Source organism: Rhopalosiphum padi, chromosome 2 (assembly GCF_020882245.1).
Source record: "Rhopalosiphum padi isolate XX-2018 chromosome 2, ASM2088224v1, whole genome shotgun sequence".
NCBI classification, from domain to species: Eukaryota; Metazoa; Arthropoda; class Insecta; order Hemiptera; family Aphididae; genus Rhopalosiphum; species Rhopalosiphum padi.
Window position 1 is genome coordinate 9626358 of NC_083598.1, and position 25916 is coordinate 9652273.

Sequence of the window (25916 nt, forward strand, 5' to 3'; positions counted from 1 at the left end):
TGGTTTTGTTTAGGTTTTTCGCATTATTTTATACTCATAGATAAATGTATTTATCAATATATTGCCGGACATCGTGTATTCATACTATATTGGAAAAACACATTTAAATAACATAATTTCGAAATAACTATCATAATGATAACTGTTAGAAATATCTAACGACTATATAAACTGTTGCCATTTCACAAAACAATATGTAGGTGTATGTTATTAAATACAATATCTATTAATTATTATTTAATTTGTTATTCCCCATATACTATTTTATTTATAATAAGCACATTTTTATTTTGAAGACAAATTCGTATAATAAGCAGTACATAATAACCTAATCGAATTATCAGCTGATTATCTAGCTACTTTCTGTCTTTTCAACTTGTATGGAATTACCCAAGAACTCTAATGTTTTTCAAATTTCTTTCAATACAATCGTATAACTTTAAAATTGTTTTTAAATAATTTGAACAATAGTGGATATGAGTGATATGACATATAAATTTTCCACTAATATTGTAATATCATATTTTAATATCTCAAGTACCGAATTTGAATGCACATATAACATAAACTGGTTTTTCAATTTGTAAAACTCAAATATAGACAAAGAAATGATAAAAAAATTAAAATTTTATACTTATATTTTTAAATTTTTTAAAAAAAATCGTGCATATTAATTACGGTTTTGTACAGAATAATATTAATATTTCTCTTGAATTTTCTTGAATGAATTTCGAACATGATATTTCATAATGGCAAATTTTGCATAAATCAATACCAGTACGGGAAGTCTAGTCCCTAACTCCATTTCGTAGTATAATTAGTTTCGCCTATTGGTACCTATATAAAAAAAATTTATCGACTAGATGTACACACTACACGTTAAATCAATTAACATCGAAAACTATTATCATAAACAACCCTTTTACAAGTCGGTCATGTCTGGGCACATATACATATAAGTGCACTAATATACATAATATAGAATATATATGGTAGTATGCCTATTTAGGTACCTACTAATCTATATATGAACGAATAACGTTCAATTCAGTGTTATACGCGTGCTTCGAGTCTGTACCTGTCCCAATACGCATCGCCGATATATATATATATAAATGTGTGTGTATATATCCTTAAGGAAACATAACACAGAGGTTTCCTGCAGAGACGTAACGAGTAACTGAAAACCAATTTGAATATTTTCCACGACGGCCGGAAATGTTTTACAAAGAAACGGATATTTACATTGAACACTCAATCAAACTTTCGTATTTACACTGACGTACTCGGCGAACAAATCACTTTGTGTTTACGAACGTCGTTTCTTAGGTTTTTGAAGGAAAATAACCTTTTTCTTCTTTGATCTCGTTTCAGACTATACTGCATTAAACCGGGAGTTTCCCATCCCTTTTTATTACTATTATTATATATATTTTTTTTCCATGACAATTATTCACCTCTAAGGCAGACGGTTTTATTTAATAAATTATGTCGTAACTAAGGACTAAAAAGGAGATATTGCCGTCATATTACTTTTTCTTTTTTTGCTTTTCATTAAATTAGAAAAATGCGTTCACAAAAAAAGTTACAAACTGCAATAAGAAAATAAATGTATGTTATATGTTTTAAATTAAATTACAAAATAAATGATGTTTACTATTTTGGAAACATTTTCATTTTTGAAAAAAAATTAAATAAATAGAGTGAGATTGCTATCGTTTTTTAATTTCGTAATGTGTACTGTGTTTCGAAGATGCCTAGGGTCATACTTTTCACAGAAATCTTTGTCTTTCATTCATGTACAACGACTAAAAGATTATTTTTCACCATTGCTCATACATTATAATACATAATATCCACCACAAAATTATTTTCATTTCTGAATGGTTATTGTATAAATCAAAAGTAAAATGTTGAACATTTCTATGTCATAAATGTTGAAAAAATATTTGTTATATATAATAATATCAACTGATTTTACAACATTATATGATTAAAACTAAACCCGAAAATTTAATGATATTTGTGTTGATGCTAAATATTAATAAACCTTCAAAAAAACAATTAATTAGATTACAATTTTTTTAAATCTTGTGAGCCATTTCTTATTAATTTATATTTCTATGGTTCTTAGGCTTTTATTTTGGTCCATACAAAGTTTGACTTCATCTTTAAGTTGTTTCCAAACAATTTATGCTATTAGCTATTAATTTTTTTACTAATTTAGAAATGTTTTATTTTTAAATAGTAAGTTACACTTATTGTTTTTGGGCAATGTTAAAAATTTACGAGTTGGAAATTAAAGCTAGATTGCCAAACTTTGTGATCAATAGTATACATTTACGACTTATTCCGTAACATTGCGTACATGACATAATTATTAAAAAAGTAAATATACTGAGAGAGTAGGTCTGAGTTCTTGATTAGAAACAGTAAAAAAATTGAATTTATTATAAACGTAATTTTTAGAGTAGTATTTAAAGTAAATATTTAGTATTCAAATTTTCAACTGATATTTCAGACAGAGTTGTAGTTTTTGTGAATAAAAATATAAACTAACATAAAATAATATTAATATAAGCTATAAGAAAACACGTATAGTTTAAATATAACTATAGACAAACGTAAATAACAGTGTTTATTATTATAATTAGTTCAATTTTAATAATGGATTAATTACTGTTGTATATTAATGTATGGTTTATGTTGCAAATATAGACGAGACATCTAAATTTTAAATTTATTTTTAGTGCTGTAAAATAATTATATATTACTCGAGTCTCAAATGCTACTTCATTTTAAATAATACTCTTTTAATTTAATGTTATTGAAGCTTAAAATAGTATTCTGACTGACTGCATAATACACACTTAATCTAAATATTCAACAATATAGGATAAAATATTATAAATTGTATTATTTTTATAATAAAGCTAAGATTCCCCTTGTAAAATTAAAATTTTTACGTGATATTAAATAGCTTAAATTCAGATTTACACCATAAGTAATAACTAATAACTAATAAGGTTTAAAGATACTTAATTTAACTTTAAGAATTATAATATGCTAAATTTCCAAACGCTGTACAATAAATTATACTAAAATATCCAATCGATTTCGCGCATTACGTTAAAACTTTAAGAATTGAAATTTGCATTAGATGTTATATTAATAGGAAACTTACCTAAATAAATTATACTTCTGAACATAAAATACATATTATTATACTTATGATGAATTATGCATGACTGTCTAATTTTTAACAATATCATAAATTAAATATATATATATACCTATGTATAATGACTATAATATGACTATTACCGATAATATATAGATAGGTATAGGTAATCAATATTATTTTTATGGCAGATAATTCGGATTTTATTACTTTATTCCTCGCATCGCGTTAGGGAATTGATAAAATATAAGGTATTTTTTTCAATTATTGTCAGTCATTATTATCTTTGTGATAAAAAGTCCATTGGAAACCATATCAATATACTATATACCCTCTAAATCTGCATATTATGCCATTCTATCAAGTACGCCCCTGCAAAACAAATCATTATTTAATCCCGACAGACCGCTATATTATAAAACCATATGCAGCGAGTGTTTGTCTGTGTGCATGTGTGTGGGTGAATGTGGGTGTATACGATTATTTGTATAGGAGTACATAGTTTAATATCTGCCAGCCTTTTCCTCCCCTGATATTAATTACAGAAATGCCCCACACATCCCTCCTGCTGCTGCCTTGTATCGGCAAGAAGTCCCAAAATGTTTTGCCATTACTTTGCCTTACTCCATCCCGGTCAACTGATTTATCATGTTGATTACTATAGGGGTTTAGCGGATGCAAAAACCGCAATGAACTATTTCGATCTCCAAAAAGGTGTCAGGCTGTGGGCAGGAGAGCCAGAGAAAAACTTCACTGGATTTTCCAAGGGTATAGTAAAATTTCCATTACACAAGAAAATAGACCCACAACACCACCACATTCTAGAACGCACCATGATTAATATCGTGATTTTGATTATAAAGTACAAACCAACGGGTTTAACGTGTATGCATTTAATAAGAAATCTGAATAAAAAGTAATGTAAAAACAATTTAAACATGAATATTTTAATAATTTTTTATACGTTCCTATAGAAACTATAGTTCCTATTTTGAAGTATTTGAAATTTGGAATAAAATTAAATAAAATATCCTAAATATCCTAAATACCTAAATATTAGGTTAAGAACATTCATTATAAAATTGTTAGGTAAGATATAAATTATGATACAATTAAAAGTTACTTAAATATTTAATTTGCATTTATTATAATGTAATATACCTATACAGTTTATTAAAAGTAAAGCAATAAAATATTTTCCACAACAATATATTTTTATTTTTATTATTATTTTATCAAAATCATTTTTAAAATAATAAATTATATATTTAATAGATTTATCATGATCAAAAATTACGTCTATTTATAAATATCAGTGGCGCAATTAGAATCATGGGGCTTTGATGATGAGGTAAATCTGTTGACCTATAATAATTGAAGTATTTGTAGTAAATTAAATAATTTTTTTTTAATACTGACTACTGATAATTATAAACGCGCTACCCAAATTTTTATTATACATCAAAAGAATAAATAATAATATGCACATTGAACATGGTACATAATTAAGATCATAATAATTAACAATAATAAAATTACACAATATAAATTATTGAACAATAATTTAAAATGAATGGTCTGTAAAATAATAACCAAATGAATATTTTCTTAACTGTAGATTTATTATTTGTTTTAATAATTGTTATTACTGATATTTGTTAGGTATACAGTTTTTTTTAAACAAAAAAATATTAACAATTAAACATTAATAAGTTATATTATACGATCTATACAATCAAGACAATAATATCAACATCAATTAGTTTGTATTATTTTATAAATTTGTGCTGGTTAGAAATCGACTAAAAAACCTAGAATTTTTTTTTAACTCTGCATCATTTTAGCTCTATTTTTTTGGGGGAGAATGGCTTTTTTATGTCATGCCTTTAATATTAAAGAAAATTAATTCAAAAATTTAAAATAAATTAAAATACAAACATTCGATGTACAATAAATATAGTACAATTCAGTAGCATATTTAGGATTTAGGATTTTGTCAAGGGGGATATACATTGGCAAACATATAATTTCCTCGAAAGAGGAAAGTTTTACACTTATACTGTTATACCATCAACATTACCACTGTTTCTCAAAAATATTGAAGGTTGATATTGTCAGTAAGTAAACACATTTATAAAACTATTTTCTTTAAATAAAAATATGTAAAATAAATATACACATTTTTAATTTTTATGTAGGGCGTTAGTTGTATAAAGTATTTAATATTTATGATCTACACATATATATACACAATACATAATAACTAACAATAATTAAACCAGTTGATTTTTAAAAAAAAGCACAATAAATGTTTATATTGTTTATAAGTACTCAAAAGTCAAAGTCTCGAACAATTAAACATTAAACATAACCTTAAATTAATGACAACCGTCTAAGTAGTGCACTAGAGCGTGTGTGCGACTGTAATGAATAGTGAGTTATAATTAAATAAAAATAAATTAATGCAATAATAAATGATAAAAATAACTCTTGTTTTAGTGTTATAGTTTGATTGTTATCTGTATTCTATTGTATTATTTGAATTATTCAAAACTTCGAACGAAAATATATATTTATATAAATTACATTATATTTGTTATAACTAGGAGCCGGAACTTTTAGGCCATGCGCTCGTATTTTTTTCTCTAATACCTTGCTCGTATCTACAGAAATTTGATTCGTAGGACATGAAATTATTACATTTTTAAGGAATTTTCTGCTTTACGGTCATTTCTAAGTATTTTTGATGCATTTTATTAATTTTTCTACTTTTTTTTTACTTTATTAACATTTTTTCTTGTTGAAAGTTACATTGTATTGTAATACATTATTAATTTATTAAATAATCAAAAAAGTAACATAATAATATAATATACGAGTATATATATCGAATTAGGTATTTGTAAAAAATAAATTTATTTATTTATCTATTTTTGTACTAATTATTTATTATTTGGAAAATTATTGTAGACATGTAGGCTGGATATAGTTAATTATGTTATAATATATTATATAAATATAGCTATAGTATGTTATTAGCAGAATCATAGAACTATCGCATATTCTCAAATAAATTATAATTTCTATTCAAATTACTGATCTGTGTTTTTTTTGGATATTTATTAATATCTTTTAAAAATATAAATCGAGAGTAAAAAAAATTAGCGCCGACGATACCATCGTCAATGGGGCTGTTATTATTATGACTATATAGTAGTGTACTCTATAATATAGCTATTACTTTATTATTACTTTAACATACAGACAGCGCAGTTCCATACTGCAAAATTAATAATTATTGATTATTATTATTCAATCGGTTTCACCATTTACCGTAGTAAAAATTTTAAATGATTGTAAACTTAATTTGGTTATTTTGCGTTAAAAATACCCTCCTAGTTTACTCCTATTCTAGGGCCTTCTTTGAGCCGTGGGAGCACTGTATTAAGCATCGCCTTCCGCCCCGGTTGTCACACCACTGTATAATATGATGCATTTATATGTACATATGCATTTATATTAAATAATTGTATTTGTTAAAAATATTCAACCAAACTGCTTGATAAATTGTAAAAAGATAAAATTTCATAAATGTTAATAAATTACAGTAAAAAAATTATAGGTAGCTACGTTTTCAGAATATTTCTACTTATCATAATAATTTACATTAGTTACTTAAGATGAATTTATAGTAAAATATTCAATAGCTTTAACTATATTTATAACCATACAACTTTACTTAAATAATTATATAATACTGTAAATACAATAATAGATATATTATGCACATAGAAAAATTATGAACACAAAATTTGTAATTCATAATTCATATATAATAAATAATAATATCCAACAATTAACATAACAATTAATAGCTTTGAAAATGCCTAAGTTAGAAAGAAAAAATAAATTGAGCTTGTGTTATTTTTGAAAGGGATCTATTGTGTGATATTTTCTCTGGTTCATTTTAAGGGTTCCGGAGACAATTAGGCACATGTCAAATTATATATTATTATTAGCTATATGCTTTTAATTGGACTATTTTGAAATTAATTTTCGATTACGGTAAAATGCTTCTAATTATCATTACTGTAAATTAATTTTATTATAATATTGTTTGCTGATCAAAAACTATTTTTCATCCCAGAGGTTTCAAATTCTCTGAATAATGTTATTAAGGGTAAAAAATATCAAATTAAATTTAAAAAAAATATGCATTGAAAATAACAACTATAAAAGCTGAATCGTGTATTTTTTGACGTTCAGTAGTTTTTTTCGTGTTTATTGTTCGGTCTTGCATTATCAAATAAAACCAGATTTTTCCATGCCCCTTCCTAAAAATATTCAACTCTTTTTTTTTATTATTATTATGTGTATCCTCTCCCCTCAAACCGACCACAGAAAATCCTAGAACGTTTTTTTGGAATTTTCATACCAAACCACAAATGTAAATATAAATCACGGGTGAAGGGATTTTTAAGTAAACACAATTATCTTAAACCAAAATGTTTTTAATAAATTTGAAAACCGTTTTCAGGAAACTGATTCAAAAAAATGGGAAAAAAAAGAAGCATCAGGTCCACCCTTACAGACAGCCAGCATGAGTGTCAGAGCTTTAATCGAAGAAAAAATCATACAAAAAAGGACCACAAAACCAAATTGTTCAACTCAAAACGGACTAACATATTCAAGTAAAAAATATATTGAAATATGTATGCTAGTAGTGTATATACAGTAAAACAATCTTTCATATTATGTTGGTATAACATACCTGTATGGCTGTATAGCTTATAGGTATTAGTTTGCTTGTAAAATTGTATTATCAGATTTTAACTGAAATTACAATAATTAATTTAACTATTAATTACACGGTGTAATATCACCGTGCACTGAAAATTATAATCAAATATTTAAATGCTTAATAGTTCAGTTTTAATTAATTCGAAAGAAATTTATAGAAATACTCTTAAATTATTTGAAAAAAAAACTTTCAAAAGTTTTTCAAATTTAATTAATTGGATTTTAATCAAACATTTTCAACTTTGTTTTACAAGTTTTGTTTTTGTCAAACATGATATATATTTTATACAAACATTGGAATTACACATTTCCAATCACATTATTTGTATTTCACCGTTAATCTAAATTTCAAAACGTTCATTCTTCCATTAACATTCTGAATCAATTGGCTAAATCGTATTTTTTCTATTTAAAATATACCAAATAAAAATAATGGACAAGAATACATTATCATTAATACATTTACCTACAAAATAAATATATAACGATTTTACACTATGAAAATTTTAACGTTTTAAAATATAAAATAAAGCTAAATAACAGATAATTTAATGATTTAAGCAAATGTATTTGAGAAAATAAGTTTAAAAGAATACTTACATATTTATTGTATTGTTCTATTAAAATACACACCGTTATAAATTCTTAAAATGCTAAAACAACAGCAAACATTTAATTGTTAAACAAAATCAACAACCTTGTACTTAGCCTATTTATTCAATTTTCAGAAATTTAAATTAGATCATTATTAATAGAATACCCCTCCTCCTCGTTTGGTTTTATTCAATATTTAAAGAAATATATTAATCGTATTTAGTATACTTATATTCTAAATTATATGTGTTACTATTGACTATATGAATATTATTTTAAATTATAAATTAAAAAGATAGACTCAATATTAACCATAAACGTAAACTTAACTTAATTTGCTTTTTTTTAAATCATATTATTTTTTGTCTTCCACACTCATAGACATACCTACACCAGATAGTCATGATCAAAACCTAACTCTCCCCCAGCATTTGTTATTTTTTTTTTTCAAGTAAACAATTAAATAGATTAAAAAAATGTTTAATATTAAATCACACAATAAAATAATATTTAGTAAAAAGTTCGTAAAATATTGAAAATAAATACTTAAATCGTGTAAATGCTCTTTCAAATAAATTGTAATATTGACTTTAAAGCTTAACAACAATGTCTTTACAAAAAATAAGTAATAAAGAACAATACAAACAAGACTGTAATAATTAGATTATTTGAAGCGATCTTAAAATTGTCTTGGATTAAATCGTTTTCTTTTATTCTTATTCTTATTACAAACAAAAATATTAAATAATATAATAATGTTTAAATCGTATATAAAAATGACGAGCACTTGGTTTATACAAACCTTAAAAAAATATATATTAATATCATAAAATATATTGACATGTTATACTATTATTTATTTGTCTAGTCCTAAATTATTTCTAACTAAATACAAATATTATATTATTTATTAATCTACTTTATAGTTTAACTTTTCTTTTAAGAAATATATATTATAAAAAAACCATAATATAAATAATTACACAAATGTTTTTTTTTTTTTTTTTTTTGATAAGGATAATAAAGTTATTTACGATAATTTCTCCATTGTGCGTTCTTAAATAAAACCGAATAAAACGATTCAAATACGTTAATATGCGTGTTAACACCTTTCTAGCATTCGTACAATTTTTATACGTTTTCCGATTAAATATACTGATGACATCTTTCTGTTCCACTATAATAATATTATCCATACAAGTTATAGCCTACCATTTCCCCACTATCAAGATTTATTTTGCTGTGTCTATATTATATTTACTGGGAAGTAAATGTTTTATGATAATAGTTATTATTATACTGCGCTTTTGAGTACCACTCCCGCAATTCACGAAATATTGTATTTTATTAATGTGTGTCAAACTGTAATTGCGAAATCGCGGCCAGACAAATAATGACAGTAGGTACCTACTTGTTTGTCATCGCCATCAATCCACTTAAAATGTATTATCTCACTATCAAATGACCTTATTTCAGCAGTCTTAAATCTAAAATCTAAAATTTTGATATTCATAATCGATATTTCTCTGTATCATAAACATAAAGGTTAGTCTAATATGTGATCTATTTATAGAAAAAAAGTAAATATTTGAAATTGTACTTTATTACATTTTAAACATGTAATAGTATATGTTGTCATTTTGTTGTATGTTTAATGTAAAGTGCATATCTATAGGTGAAAAAAAAAATTGATACCTGCATTGTAGTATACTATAAACATTATTAGCTTATTTTAACGAGTTATTTCCTATAATATTTAATACCTGTATAGTGGTATTCAATTTTTATAGAAAAAAAATAATCGTTAAAATAAAAAAAATGTTTAACCGTTTAGAATCTTTAGAAAATTGTCTTATTTTTGAGAAAATCTCATGTTTAACTATGAAATATTAATTATTAATTATGCTAGTATTTATTGTGAGCTATTTATTATTTTGCCACAATGTAAAAGTTTTGTAAAGGTGTACAAAATATATCAGTGTACAACGGTCGGTACCGGTAGCTGAGTGATAAATTTTATATTGCAAGGTGGTAGATTGATAACAAACCAGTACCATACACATATTGAGTTTTACATAATATTCTCAAAGTGCGCGGCAATTCGACGATATTTCAGCGTCGACACGTTTAACTCATTTAACCGATGATCTGTTGGGTTTTCAGGCTTGAGCCGCGAGAAGGAAACGGTGGTGCAGCAAGTGGTGAGCAGAAGCACAGCGGTCCACGCAGTGATGACTACCAGTGGTACGTCGTTCGCGGTTCCGGCAGTTCCAAACACCGCTTCCGTGGTGGACACGACAGTGGGCTTGGCCGACTCTACGGCCGTAGTGTACACGGACGTAATACTCAAAAAGACCGGTGTGAAAAGGGCATGCTCGGATCCGGGATACCAGTTCAATCACAGGTTAGTTGGCGCGTACAAATCTATGTTCAAGTTAGATCGGCCTCAGTGACGAATCCGAAAAACAATACGCGTGTCGATTTGCTTCTCCTCGGAACACTTGAAACAGTGACGCACGAATAAAGCGAGAAAAGAGAGGAGACAGGCCAACAGAAAGAGAGAGGAATGAGAGTAAAATCTCATAAACTCTGTGGGCTTTTGGAATTTGTATCTGGGTGTTTTCTTAAATTGAATACGACGGCGTTTGTCCACGTCTAGCGTTCCAATCAAATTGGCCATGTAGGTTTAAAATACGGCGTTTCGGGATTTCTCACATCCCTCCGATTCGGGAGCTTTCGACTTAACTATTTAAGCCACCGATGCATACACCCTTTCATGCATAATTGACAAGGCCTTGTCTGACACGCCAATAAAAACTTTTGTCTTTTCAATAACAAACTTATTTTCTAAACCACTATACATGACAAATACCTACCTACCTTGAATTTTTATAGCAAATAAATCAGCACATAAGACTAGTCGATGAAAAATTAGAAATTTTTAATTTATTATAAAATATATGTGTGGTTGAATGTGAAATATATTATAATTTAATAATTCACCACCATGTTAATGACTTAAACAATAGTATACATACAGTCAAACATTCAATTATCATTAGTTCATTATTATTAATTAATAGTGTCTACTAACAAACTTTACTTGGATATATCATGTACAAGTACATATTTTTATGGGATACTTCCATAAAGTGTCACCTACACTTTCCGGGTCTTGCATTTAAAACCTCATGAAATACATACGCGTCATATCGTGTTAACGTCAAAAGTAATAAAATAGTATTTTTAAATTTATCATTATAAGTTTCACTTCATCAAAACAAAGTTTTATTTAACCACGAATAATATTTGAAATAAAAATATACTGTATAAAGTACAAGCTATTAAATTGATTCCAAACAAAAACTTTGTCGAATAACGTTCAACTTTCTCTTGGGATTAAAACGGTCTTGTTATTACTAAAAATTAAATTGTTCTCACTACTATCTATTCTTATACTACTCTGATAAATTTTCTATGAATAATTCTATGAATGATTCTCAAATGTAAAACTTTACTTAACTCAGTTTCTTGGAATGAAATTAAATGCGATAAAAATATTCATAACCATACATTTTAAGAAACTAACGACAATATTGACGCAGTACATTGATAATTATATTGTTTTAAATTTGGACAAGAATACTATCCATTTTTTCCCTCCAAAAAGTTCTAGGTTGGCGGTTTTATTTTCTTGACTGTCAACTAATTTCATGATTTTTATAAAAACCGTTGAACATTTCAAAATCTTCTTCCTGAAATATTTGTTTTATTTAAAATATCAATGGAGGAATGCTACATAAAGTACATCGTTGTAAAATCAACTATTCGGCTCCAAATCTAAGCAACAACTTTATTTAAACCAAGTAATGATTCAGTACATCCCTGTGGCCTGTAGTACTGTCAGAAGCGTCACTATGATAATACACAATTTTAAGTTCTAAAAACTTACGGTCAAGTAGGCCTACCTGTAATCAGATTCGTCGAATCGTCAGATCACGCGCTTTCCAAATACAAATTGGTATCATCAAAAATGCGCAACAACCGAGCTGCTTTGTACACGAGATTCGATCCCATATCTCTCAGGTCGCATACGAGTGTGTGTGCGTGTCGATTCAACGATCGGTCTATTAATCTCTGACCCGTAATGGGATTTTGTTGCAGCAGCACCAGCCCGCAAATAGATATTAATTACTCCGGTTCACCGTACACACTGAATCACGGAAACAGTGGCGGTGGCGGTGGCGGCGAAAAGGAAACCGATAACCGGGGCTATTATTCGCCAGGACTCAACGACGATATATTTCCTAACGTACAAGCCGAAACTATGCTCTTACAGGCCGTCGACTCCGTGCAGCTGGCCAACACGATACAGGTAAAACGGACCCACCACAGTCCAATAGTATTACAATATAATCCATAGTTCCGTAGTTGTAGTAGTACTTAGTAATAATATGAGTATTCGTATAATAGTAGGTACTTGCCGGTAATCATAATCAGTTGTTGTATCCACAATTTTCCGAACGAGTAAATCCATATAAGGAAACGACCATGGCACTGCGAACAGGAATTAAAAATTATATATATATACTATATACATATTTCTTCATCTTTTCCGATCCTATTAATTTGTTCATATAGTTTTAATCGTTTATAATTAATATTATTAAACAAATAATCAGCTATACGAGCATACGAGGATACGTGCTCCAAAAAACTACCGTAACAAAATAAAACCACAACGTCCACAACTAATTATTACAGTCGCTGAAGCTTAATTAATAGAATAAATAAATAATTTACAGACACAGTCGTGTTTCCAATTAATTCTTTAATTCCATGAAATATGTGTTCTTCGCCAAATCTAACTATTACCACCCTACCTTAACTTATACCTATCTAAAACGATTGTGGCTGTGTACACATTTTCATCTATTTTTTTTTTAAACAAATACTCTTTTTTTTTTAATTGTATTCTACTATTGACAGTTAAACGAGAACCTTGTACATTTTTAAGCGTATAGATTAAAATGGAAGGGGCAAATCGCTGTCGATTAATCAAAAAACTCCGGAAACCCCGTCTGCATTAATCATCAGAACACCGACGAGCTTTTATCAGTACACAAAACCCCTTCTAAAATTTGCTTTCCTAAAGATTAGGTCCACTGGAGTGGGAATTTCGGTAACATTATTGTTATTCAACCGGCGGCGTTAATCGATCTTTGCCCTTCGCTTCAGAACACACAGATAACAAACAAAAAATTGATCAGACTCTACAAAAATACAAATAAATAAAATACCTACCTATAAACGGTCATCATATTCTTCTTAAGCTCCAATGAATATTGAATGTACTTTTTCCATTTTCAAACTTAAATATTATAATTGTTTCTAATGTTTGAAATTATATTTTTTTATGCCGTCTGATTAAAAAATAGTTACGTGATGATATACTATAATAAACGATTAAAAATAGTAATTATCGTCTGTATTTGGATTTGTCGATCTCAATATATTGAATAGCTATATGGTTATGCTAATATTAATAATTATAGATAGGCATCCATAACTTATTCAAACATACAAATGTAATCATAATTCTAGTTATTTAATACTAATTAATATTTAAATATATATACATACAAATTATTCGAAATCAAATGAACTTATACTATAGTCAACATTTACATTATCTCCAAACAAACAATTTTGCAAAAATAATCCTTTGAAGTTTGGACCAATTCAGTAGGTCGATAAAGTTTTAGTACAACGACGGTTTCCCCTTTCGTCTACGCTCGTTAGTAATAAATAAACGAGATTTCTTCCGCTCTTGAACCGTGTGTACTCTGGTACGTAAATTGTAAAACTTTATATGACTATATACACAGATAAGTATAAAACGAACTTTGTGTTTGATGGTCGATTCTATTGGGCCAAAGGCTATAGTAAACTACTGGGTTGCAATTGTAAATATAAATTTATTCAGTGCATTAAATACACACGGCCACGTGGAGAATCCATTTCGATTTTTATCCTTTACCTATGTATAAATTTATTTTTGTTTATTATTTGTTTTTGATTCAATTAACTAAACGTATGGATACAAAATTGTCAATAGCTCACTTGAAATAAATTCTTATAACCAACGACGGTGTGTATAAATAAACTAAGTACTGATATGATTAAAACAAAAAATATTCCCGACCAAGTGCCTCTAAAATTTAAATCTAATGCATATTTATATTTTACCTTATTATAAAATTATGCTTTACAACAAAATATTAATTCATATAAATTAATCCATCATTAATTTAAAACTGATATTAAAATGTTTTTATTTTTTTTGTTATTAGGCGACGGACATGCAAGACATGTCGTGTTTAGATGATTACGATGGTATGACCGATCTTCAAAACAATGAAGATTTCCAAGCCGTATTAAACTCTCCACTATCAGCTAGCTTAGCTGATCTAGCGTACAGTTCAGGACAAACCATGTTTACAGATTTAGGTAGATCACCTCTTCCATCTCCAAGTTTTACCTATCCTACTCCACCGGCTAGTCAAGAGGGTCAATCTCCTTCGCTAAATTTTCATTCAGTTATGTCAAACGGCCACCTTGGTGACTTCTTTTATTCGTCTGACATGTCAAGTTCAGAAGCTGTTGAAGCAGCTTTAAGTGAAGTGTTGCCAAATTTCGAGTCTTCCACAGATTCACCACTATCAGCCAATACACCCGTTTCATCGCCGATGTCAATACATAATTCATCCGCTGCACCGTCGCCATTACCTAACCATCATCAACACACGTTACAGGTTTACATTTTAGCATAATATTTTTAATAAAACATTACTAACGATATTAAACACAACTTAGGTAATGATGCCAAATTCAGAAGATCCATTATTATCCAGCAATCCTAAGGAGTTTAGGAAGAAATTCGATTACCAAACATGTCGTTTATACGGGGTCAATGGAACCATGGCCCAAGTTATTGACGGCAGTCAATTTTTAATTGACAAAAATGGAGATTTAAAATTAGTCCAAGCCAGTTACCAAAATCCTGGAACCATGTTCGTACAAACAGAAGCCCAGTTGATCGAAAAACATATACCAGTTATCAAACAACAAAAACCAGATAATAATCAAAACTTTGAAGATTTAGATGACATTTTCTTAAATCCGTCAAGGTAAAAATTGACTCTTTTATTTATGTAAATATTTTACACGAAATATTATATAAATTTCATTAAAAATTTTTAGTATTCCGCCAAATGTTACAAATCGATTAAACAGAAAACGCTGTTTTGGAGAAACTATGACGTACAAACCGTTCCGATCCAGATTGCGTAGTCATAGACTTGGTATGTTAAATGAACCAACATTGCAATTCACTCCAAAACCTATGTTGAGTCCTTCTAGAAACGGAAGAGGTCTTTATTGGCAAGCAGTGACTTCGTGGCCAAGCTCTTCAACTGTCAAAGGTAATTTGTTTAATTTATTTCTAAATTCAGTAAAGCTCCTGTAAATTAAAACTGTAGGCGCTCAAAATATTTATTTGCATTATAATACAGTTTTATGATTACTTGTAATATTATTAAAATCTATACTGAACTTATAAATTAATTTCAAGAGGCTTTATTTATTTTTTATTTTCGAAGTTTGAGTTGTAAAATTTTTATTATATACAAAAATTTAAAACAAATTTTAAATATTAATATATTTTTATATTTCAGAGGTTATTGTTGAAGATTGTGTAGGACTAGATTCACCACCAGAGTGCGATGTACTACCGCACATTAATCTTGGTCCAAATTTCCAAGCTTTAATACCACCAGTAAGCAAAATCAGACCCATTCGAGAGCCATCTAGTGATTATTTATTATGGGACCCTTGTATTACAAATTCAGTTTCTGATCGAGAAGGTGAATATGATTAACAATTAAAATTATTTTTATAAGAGTGTTTTATATTAATCTTATAATTTTCTAGTTGAAATGTACATGGACTTTGCGTGCTGTGCAGCAGTACCAGGTGGTGGAAGAAACAAAGAGTATGCTTTACACTTGTTACATCTTTGCAAAGGAAATGTTCAGGTACATTTGAGTAATTTTTATTTTTAGTAAATATTTATTAATAAATGGTTTAATTATCAGGAAGCAATGTTAAAATTGATGCAGCCAACTCCGTATCTCCCACAAGGACATCCTTTAATGAAATTTGAATACACAGAATCTGATCACTGGACCCCAAATGAAGTATCTATATTTCACAAAGCTATATTCAAATATGACAAAGATTTTGCATTTATATCAAAAGAGGTAAATTTAACTAACCTAACGATTTTCAATTAAATACTTAGTAACTCATATGGGTTTTTTTATAGTTGGGAACGAAAACTATGAAACAATGCATACAATTTTATTATTTGTGGAAAAAAGTTTGTCCGGAAGACTATAAACAGTTTCAATTCCAAAGACGAAAGACGAGGAATGAAGATACAATGGTCAATCCGAAATTAGACATTCCTGTAAGTACTTTATGTGTATCCATGTTTAATAATATTCCTATTGGAATCTCTTTATTCCTCTCTTAATAAAAAAAAAAACACTCACGTTCTTGTGTTAAATTTTTTCGTTTTTTTTTTTATTTATTTTTCCCTCTCTAGGCTAACGACCTTATGGTCACCACCAGTTCGGAGGACCAACAAACTTTCGTTTGCGAATTCTCAGACTGTTTGTCGGTGAGTTGGATCCTTTCTCCCTCCTCATTCATATTCCTGAAAAATATTAACGTACAATAAATAATAATACCTATTCATTGTTTTCATTTTCAGACATTCAGCAACAAAATAGGATTAGCAGCTCATATGAGGCTACACACTAACGGAACTCCAGATCGAAGGCAAACCTTGACACCAACACATATTGATCCGAATTACGAAGAATTCCCTTGCAAAATCTGTGGAAAGTATGTTATTTTAACTACAATTCTTTCGATTTGGTATATCAATTGTCTACAGATAGCTAACAATTAATTATGTTTTCATTTTAGGATATTTACCAAAGTAAAGAGTCGAAGTGCCCATATGAAATCGCACAGACCTCCTGACGCAGAACCAAAGAAACCAAAATTGGACCAGACTGTCGATTACGGTCAAATGATGCAACTTAAGACGGTTGCAACGCCAATTCAGTTACATAGACAATGCTAAGTGAACGCAAAACCACATTCAAAGTGAAGCTCAATTTTAAACAGAGCTCGTACAATCAATCAAAAACCTATTTCCGGGGTTCTTAATCTATAAAATGTCCAAGCAATATACATAAATATAATATTAATAATAATATATACATAAATACGTGTATACGTGTATACGTATCACTAAAAATATTACTATGCAAAAGTTCTTCCTCGATGAATACTATAGCATTTAAATAAGCAATAATCATCATTTCTTGGACAATAATAAAGTCAAACAATAAATTGTGCCAATCAAATTCACGCTAGAATCAAAATGCTCAGTACGAAACATTACAACTTTCTTTAGTCTCTAAGCTTTTGAAAACTAAAAACCAAAATTCGTCAATTAACACATGATGTGGTAAAAATAATTTCAAATGTATGTGTATGTGTGCGTGTGTGTGAGTGTCCTTGTGTATATAAAATATAGTGTACATTTCTAACCAGTAAAATATATACGTAATACAATTTTAAAACACTCATTTGAGACACGAATTTGGTACTTGAAAAAAAAATTTAAGTTATAAACTCATCATGTTATTAATATATAATAATTATAGTGCCAAATAAGAATATTTTCCCCTTTGTATTTTTATATCCTGTTAATATAATTTTGTGAATATTTAAAAAAATACAAAGAAAAACATTATCAAGTCGATGCTCAAATTCTTTGACTTACATTTTGTAAACTAATATTTAGTTCCAGTCTTCCCTTTCCAAAATAAAAATCCGAAATTCAAATAGTAGTGAATAGCTATATTATTGCTGTTATTTATCTTAAGTGAATGTAAATGAATACATAAAAATATTTAATATTTATTACTTTACGATTAAATCAATGATTTAAACTTATATTGATGATAACATTGTTTCACAAAAGTGTTATAATACAGGCGCTAGTCTTCATGCATGTTTTTGAAGCGTAGATAAATATATACATGTATACATGCATTTATATATAAATACGCGTCGCTTTTATGTTATATATAATTCATATAAAAATGTATATTTGAGATGTTAGTGATTAAGTAGTGGTATAGTATAAAAAGGTTTACTCTGCGCCTTTTTATTGCGCTACTTGAGGGTTTTTTTAATGTTATTTGTTGCCAGTATTGATTTTTGTTATGTTTATTTACATTGAAGGGAGCAATTTTACATCACTCCTTCTATCCCTCCCCAAAATGCCCTTTTTTCATCCGGTCCCAAGCGTTGCCGGTACATTCCATCCTTTCCCCCACGTTCGAATTTTCCGGCTAAACATTGTGCGCCCACCAAAGGGTAATGATAATAATTAAAGGAAATAACGCTAAAAGAAATTGTTATAGTTATTTTAGATAAGAGTTATACGAGATTTAAAATTAAAATTATATTTAATGAATATAATTATCTTAAATTATTTAATAGAAAAAAAATATTTAAAATATTTTAGTACATTCTTAATATATTATTATGGTAAATTTTTAGTATAGGTCTAAGTTATTATGTGTTTAGAATGTTCGTTGTTGTTTTGGGCTCGAAAGTTAAAGGAAAAAGTTATTGTAATTTTTTTTTTCGTTTTTAGTTAATTTACTGGCTAACTAATTGTACATCAGTACATCTATGCAATAAGTATATGTAACTAAATATGTTTGTAAAAAAAATAGTTATTTTTCGTTTCATTTAAACTATTTCTATTAAATGTATTATTTTATCGGTATTTTATCGAATCATTGTATACAATCAACAGTGTATAATTTATTGTACTATTTATTTAATCTAATTGTTGTGGTCTTTCAAAGAGGAAACGAATAAATAAATATTAATTAATGGTTATTAACTGCAGTGGTATTGTGTATTTATTATTATTTACGTAGTGTATATTTATATCCTTGCGTTCCTGACAATAATTATTTACATCAGAATAAAGAATAAAATTTAAACATTATGCTATTCAAAATATATAAAAGCAAGCAGAATATTATAAGAAAAGTATTCCATTTTATTTTTTTTTTTAATTTCTAAATGTATGGTTCATATATATTGTTCATTTTCATAGGAATGGATTCATGTTAAACAAATACAAAAATACAAGGATGCATATCATTGAAACATTTGAAACTGTATTACCTATAAAAAAATGATTGAAACGTAATTCACATGGTTTGATTTAATAAAACTGCTACATAGGCGCAACTAGGGGGGTTTTGGGTGGGCTTAGCCCATCCAGTCTTATATGTTATCAATACTAGTGGTGTGGGGGTAAAGCACCCACGAGTTCCTCATATAAATTTAGCCTACCCAGAAATAGATCTCTAATTGCGCCTATGAACTGCTGTAGCAGCACCTTGCATATAATTTTACTAATTGAAGGTTGTAGTTTTTGGCCAATATTATAACTATAAATTAAACAATCAAACATTTTAACACTTTTTTAACAATCCTAAGCTATGTTGTAATGATTAAGCTGCGTATACACGTTTTCTTTTGTTTATTTTTTAGCATATAGGTTACTCACTAAAATGTATGATAATATGCGGGTATACGATCGTATGGCCCCCTATAACTGTTAGCATTTTCAATACGTAAACAAAATATGTTCTATTTATTCATAATTTTCAATTCTCATGTTGTACCTCTATTGAATAAAATAAATATCAATTGATGATTATCAAAAATATTTTGGGAACCAAAGAACTTTTATCCACCTTATACCATTTACTGGTATATTACATTTCAGTAATCTTTCTAAATACATGTTTCCAAATAATATGTCTTTTTCTTTAATGTGTTAATCCTTGGATTTTCACTATTTTTTTTTTTTTTTTGGAAAAGCACCACAATAAATATGTACAAAAATCTATTTTTAAAATTACTTATATCTGATAGTCTAATAAGGACTGCAAAAAAATAGCAATGTTATTTCGTGTGAAAAAAAAAATTTTTTCTAGCTTAATGATGAGGTTTTTTATCATTTATCGTTATATTATCATTATTATCATTATTTTATCATTATCATCTATTCATCTATATAGGTGAAAAAGACATGTTTTGTATACCCAATACCCATGAATATTTTTAGCAATAGATACATCAATTCGCATATCGTATATCGCTGGGGTTGGTAATAATATGAATAGCTTCGTTGGCCATAATACCACATGTATAAATACAATGATACTTACTACCTAGAGCCAAAATACTAATTGATACATTTTATATAATTTGATAATTTTTTATAAACGTAAAAATTGTGTACCTGAAAAATTTTAATTCATAATAATAATAATATAATAAGTAAATTTTAATTTTATAAATAAGACACGATGACACCACGAGTCCACGGCCCACAAGTTGGATACCCCTAAGATATCGTATATATTCGTATGGTATACGTATACTCACGATTTAAGATAATATATTATCCTAAATCGTGGGTATACTCAATCATCATAATATTTAACTATAATCGTCGGTACGTTAATAGTGTATTCCATACGCATTTATTCGTACAGCTAAGTTTTAAAGTTGCGATTGGTTAAACTTCGTAATATTCTATAATAAGCTCTATTTTTTTTAAATTTATTCTTCGACTGTATTTAGCATACACCTAAATTTACCGAGAAACTTTTTTTTACGTACTAATTTTGGGTTGAATCCACATGCACCCCATGAAAGTATAGAGATGGGAGCACAGCCAATTTACTTGGTAAATTGTGCGGTTAGAAGCTTTAACATAAATTGTATTGGGCAAATTTTTTTCCGACAAAAGTTTTGGAATCATCGTTTAGTAGATAATTATTATTATTTTAAATCTTAATCTCAAGTATAAAAAATGTGTTTACTGTACACTATAGTTACTAAATAAATACAATCTTGTTGATTTCAAATTTATTAGTTGGCATCAATAATATAAGTTTATAAAATGGCGAACCGAAAAATTTTAATATGATCAAAATTAAGCCTTTTATTATTTCCTTTCATTAGGTATAATATTATAATTTTGGTATACTGCTAGTTATTTATTGTTCATTGTCAAACTAACTAATCAATGATGTTCCCCAAAATTTGTTGAGAGTATACTCGCCACTCGGCACAATTTTAAAAATGCAATTGAAAACTTTATGAAAATGCTAAAAAAAAAAATTTCCATCTACCATAATATGACGTATTTGAGTATTTCCAAAATAATAATTTTGAAATTTAAATAGATTTTATCTATTCAGTGTAATGACGTCGTTACCAAAATATTGGATATGCAATTCTATAATAATTATTATTATCGGAATTGCCAGTGAATTATTTATTATGTTTTCGTCAATTCCATCCCACGTCAAACAACGAACACGGTCACAATTTTCGCCAACGGGAAATAAAAATTATTCAGTTTTTAATAGATATAAATCGCTTACTATAAAAAAAAAATTTATTAATTTAGTTATTTTTTCTTCGCAAATTCATTTAGAATATATTTTACAGAATACCCATGATTTTACAAACATTTTGAGAGTATACTGCTACTGAGTTATGCGGCCATATAGAGTATACTCAATGGGAACACCGCTGAAACTAATAAATTAATCATTAAATCAATAAAATATTATTATCTAAGCACAAACATAAAAATATACGTATATACAATAAGACATATATAATAAAATTAACAATTTTCAATTCTGAAATAAAAGTATTTTCTAATATCTGTTCCATAAAAATTGTTCAAATTTAATGTACAAATTATTATTAATTAGCAAGGCTCGGGGCTATTATAGCACTTAAAATCTTTAAAATAAGCGCTTAAAAACATCATTTTAAGCACTCAAATAAGCGTTTTTTTTTAATAAACATACGAAATTTATTTATGAAAACTAGTTATACCTACTTAAGTACAATACCTACTTTTTTAAGTATAAACATTGATATAAAAAAAAAATTACAATAATAGGTACTAAATCTAATTTTCGCGAAGTTCTAGCCATTATATGTTAAGAATATCTTCACTAAGAATGTAAGTCTTTTGAAGTTTATAATCGTTTAAAAGTTTTATTATATATATCAAAAAAATAAATGATATACATATGATTAAAAATTAATTAGAGTAGATCGAGTGACGAGTGTTTGGTACACTCAAAACCATTTATCGTTTTGGTGCGTAAAATGTACGGCCGCCCGACGATTCACCATTCGTCTAACGTCTTGGTATGTAATTTGCATTGCCATCACATATATATATATGAGTCAACCTCGTTCGTGTTATTGGTGGCGCATCAATTTCGTTATGAATACCTTCAAATTCACTAAACATTATACCGGACGACGCATCGCATCGAAATCGCTCGTCTTCGCCGGTGATGCAAACGCCGGCCGGTCACCTCATAACTGCGGTTACATTGTTCCGTTGTGCTTATTATTATATTGTTGTCAATGACGTTAATATCACGTCATATAGTTAGATTAGTCTGACTATTATCGCCAGACCCCGTGCCTCCTCTTTCTCTGGGGTACCTATATACTCTCTGTCGTCCTATCCGACGGCTTCAACTAAGAACTGCAATCTTACGTACGTCGTCGGTTCGTCAACTGCAGCTGTATCTTCAATGCACGAAATCATTGTATTGCGATAACGATAATATACGATTACCGATGATTTCATTAATAACAACAGTGAGTCGGTGTATTCGATTTCATTGGTGTTGGCTGATTCGTAGACTGCATCCACAATTAGGTATACATGTTTTTGTATGTTTCAACTGTTTCAAGTCACCCTTGTTTTACACTAAAAAGTAAAATTATTCTTAAAAAATCAGATTATGAATATTTTTAAATAATGTTTGGACTAGTTTGTAATAAAACTTTTGTTGAATATTGAATATTTCAATATTTGGAAACAATATAAAAAAATAACGTTTGGGAAAACCTTGATCAAAAGCTTAATAATCAAAAACGTTACCTAAACAAAAACTGTAAAAAAAGACATGGATTTATTTTTGTATATTGAATAACGTTTTCAATGTTATAAAAAAATCATTAGAAATGTAATGCAATAATAAAATTTTAAAAAGTTAAAAAAAATAATTAAAATAATTTTATTGTGTGAGCAATAGCTGTCAAATATTCATCTGGTGTCCGTTGTGTTATTTTTGCAAGTTTTTTTTTATGTATAAGATTAGTCCATTTATTAGTGAAAAATTATTAGACGATATAGTTGATTTAGTATAATCTACTAATAATATTATTAGGGGGATTTAAAATATGTAATATTTTTTTATTAAATATTAAAAAGACACGTATTTTGGTATTTTCTTCACATAATTTAATTTTCAAAATATTTTTAGGTATAATTTTTTTAAATTATATTTATTGTACTTATTAAATTTTAAAATAAATAATAATATATTGTAGTAAATTTTTTTAATACAAAAATAAATCCACTAAATATCAACAAAAAAATAATTACACACATTATATATATATACATTTTTATTTGACTACTTAATTAAGTATTAACTATATAATAGTCAAACTTTTTAGTTCAGTTCAAATAGTTGAATTATAATTTTGGATAAACAAAAAAAATTAAGTACAGGAGTAGCTGCTTATAATTTCATGTAACTATCACTATACGTAGATGTCTAGATACAATTTGTAAAATTTAAAAAAATAGTTAAATATATTATTATATGAGTGTTATTCAAACCTGTCCAAAAAAATATAACGATAAATAATGATTGTAATTACACATATAGCGTAATAAAATACGTTACTCAACAATAATACATCGATATTTAATAATAAGCGGTAAATCAGTAAAATATAATAAAAAATTATAGCGTAAAAAAATAACGATCCGTACGTTCACGTGCATTCTTAATACGTCGTCGTAAATTTTAAACTTCGGGTGACGTCAGTAGACGAGGAATGGGCGGGGTGATGGAATTATTTAGGGGACTATGAGACAGCCTGTATAAAAACCTTGGACCACGTCATCACGACAGATGACAGAAAGCCCATTAACCTTAAACACGTGGTCGGTGTCTGACGGGTAACGCGCGAAACGCCATGACGAGTGATACACGCCAAATGGGACCAGCGGGACGGGATGACATGGTTGGACGCGTGGGCCGCCGTAAGAACTGACGGCCCGTACTAGAGAAATTAAAAGATCAACGGCCTCGCCATCGCTGGCGGACCGTCATTCAGTTGACCCGATTGAGCACGAACGATGTTGATTTATGGTGGACATAGCCGCCGAGAACCCGACAGAATTCACGTTGATTGAATGGCATGAATCGACGAGACGCGGTGCAGTCGGCGTCTTGGGACACGGATCTGCCACGGGCAAAGTTCCAGCGTCGTGGGACTAGCGGTTGTTCGACAGACAGCCAGCACAGTGATCCGTTCCTACGGCGTCGCGCGCGACCGTCCGACAAGGATCGATGGCCGATCGCCCGACAGCGAGCCGGCGCGGACGTTTCTGTCGGCGTACGGATCACGCGTTCTCCACTAGATGGTATTGCCGTCGTCTCCTGCGATAGTCCTGCGAAACTGCAACTCGTGAACCGTCCGCACTCGACAATATTATTATTGATGATCGTGATATTGAATGTCTCGTGCAGCGGCGTGTTGACATTTTTTGTTGTTTTTTATTTTATTTTTTTGACGGCCGCTAGGTGGGTGGTTAATAATAACAGTGTATACTTTATTTTAATTGATATTAAAAATAATGAGACTTGAGTTGAGTACGGACATCCGAGGCTTTGGATGGGTCTGATTTTAAACTACTCCAATGAAGCATTGAAGCCCAACAATAAGATTTATTTATAGTTTTAATAACTATTATTAGTGTGATTTTCACGTACCCAACTGCTCGTTACCCAATTAAAAAATAAAATATATCCTTTATCGATTTCAACTTCTCCTATACTCTGACTATATTAATGATTTTTTTCTAATAACATCACCTTAATTAAATAGGTTTTAACATTTTATTCATAAATATTTTTTAATTTTTTATTAAAAAATTGATAGATAAAACAATAAAGTGATAAGAGAAAAGAAGTCTTACAAATTTAATTGAAGGCTCTCCCAGTTAAAAAAGTTAGATTTAATTATAAAATTTAAA

General features: G+C 28.5%; 1 protein-coding gene across 4 annotated transcripts in view; it reads left to right on the plus strand.

Annotated features, from left to right (window-relative positions):
• Nucleotides 1-19634, plus strand: part of LOC132919240 (serine-rich adhesin for platelets) — a 244618-nt gene extending 224984 nt beyond the window's left edge. For 2 of the 4 annotated variants that reach the window (XM_060980639.1, XM_060980642.1), the window contains exons 10-22: nucleotides 7719-7872; nucleotides 10739-10979; nucleotides 12740-12950; nucleotides 14929-15390; nucleotides 15452-15765; nucleotides 15839-16059; nucleotides 16312-16500; nucleotides 16568-16671; nucleotides 16732-16896; nucleotides 16962-17105; nucleotides 17244-17318; nucleotides 17412-17545; nucleotides 17630-19634. In XM_060980639.1, the coding sequence (XP_060836622.1) occupies nucleotides 7719-7872; nucleotides 10739-10979; nucleotides 12740-12950; nucleotides 14929-15390; nucleotides 15452-15765; nucleotides 15839-16059; nucleotides 16312-16500; nucleotides 16568-16671; nucleotides 16732-16896; nucleotides 16962-17105; nucleotides 17244-17318; nucleotides 17412-17545; nucleotides 17630-17789 (2574 nt within the window). In that variant the 3' untranslated portion in view covers nucleotides 17790-19634. The remainder of the gene's footprint in view (nucleotides 1-7718; nucleotides 7873-10738; nucleotides 10980-12739; nucleotides 12951-14928; nucleotides 15391-15451; nucleotides 15766-15838; nucleotides 16060-16311; nucleotides 16501-16567; nucleotides 16672-16731; nucleotides 16897-16961; nucleotides 17106-17243; nucleotides 17319-17411; nucleotides 17546-17629) is intronic. The other 2 variants (XM_060980640.1, XM_060980643.1) reach the window with 2 other exon arrangements.
• Nucleotides 19635-25916: the final 6282 nt, after the last annotated feature.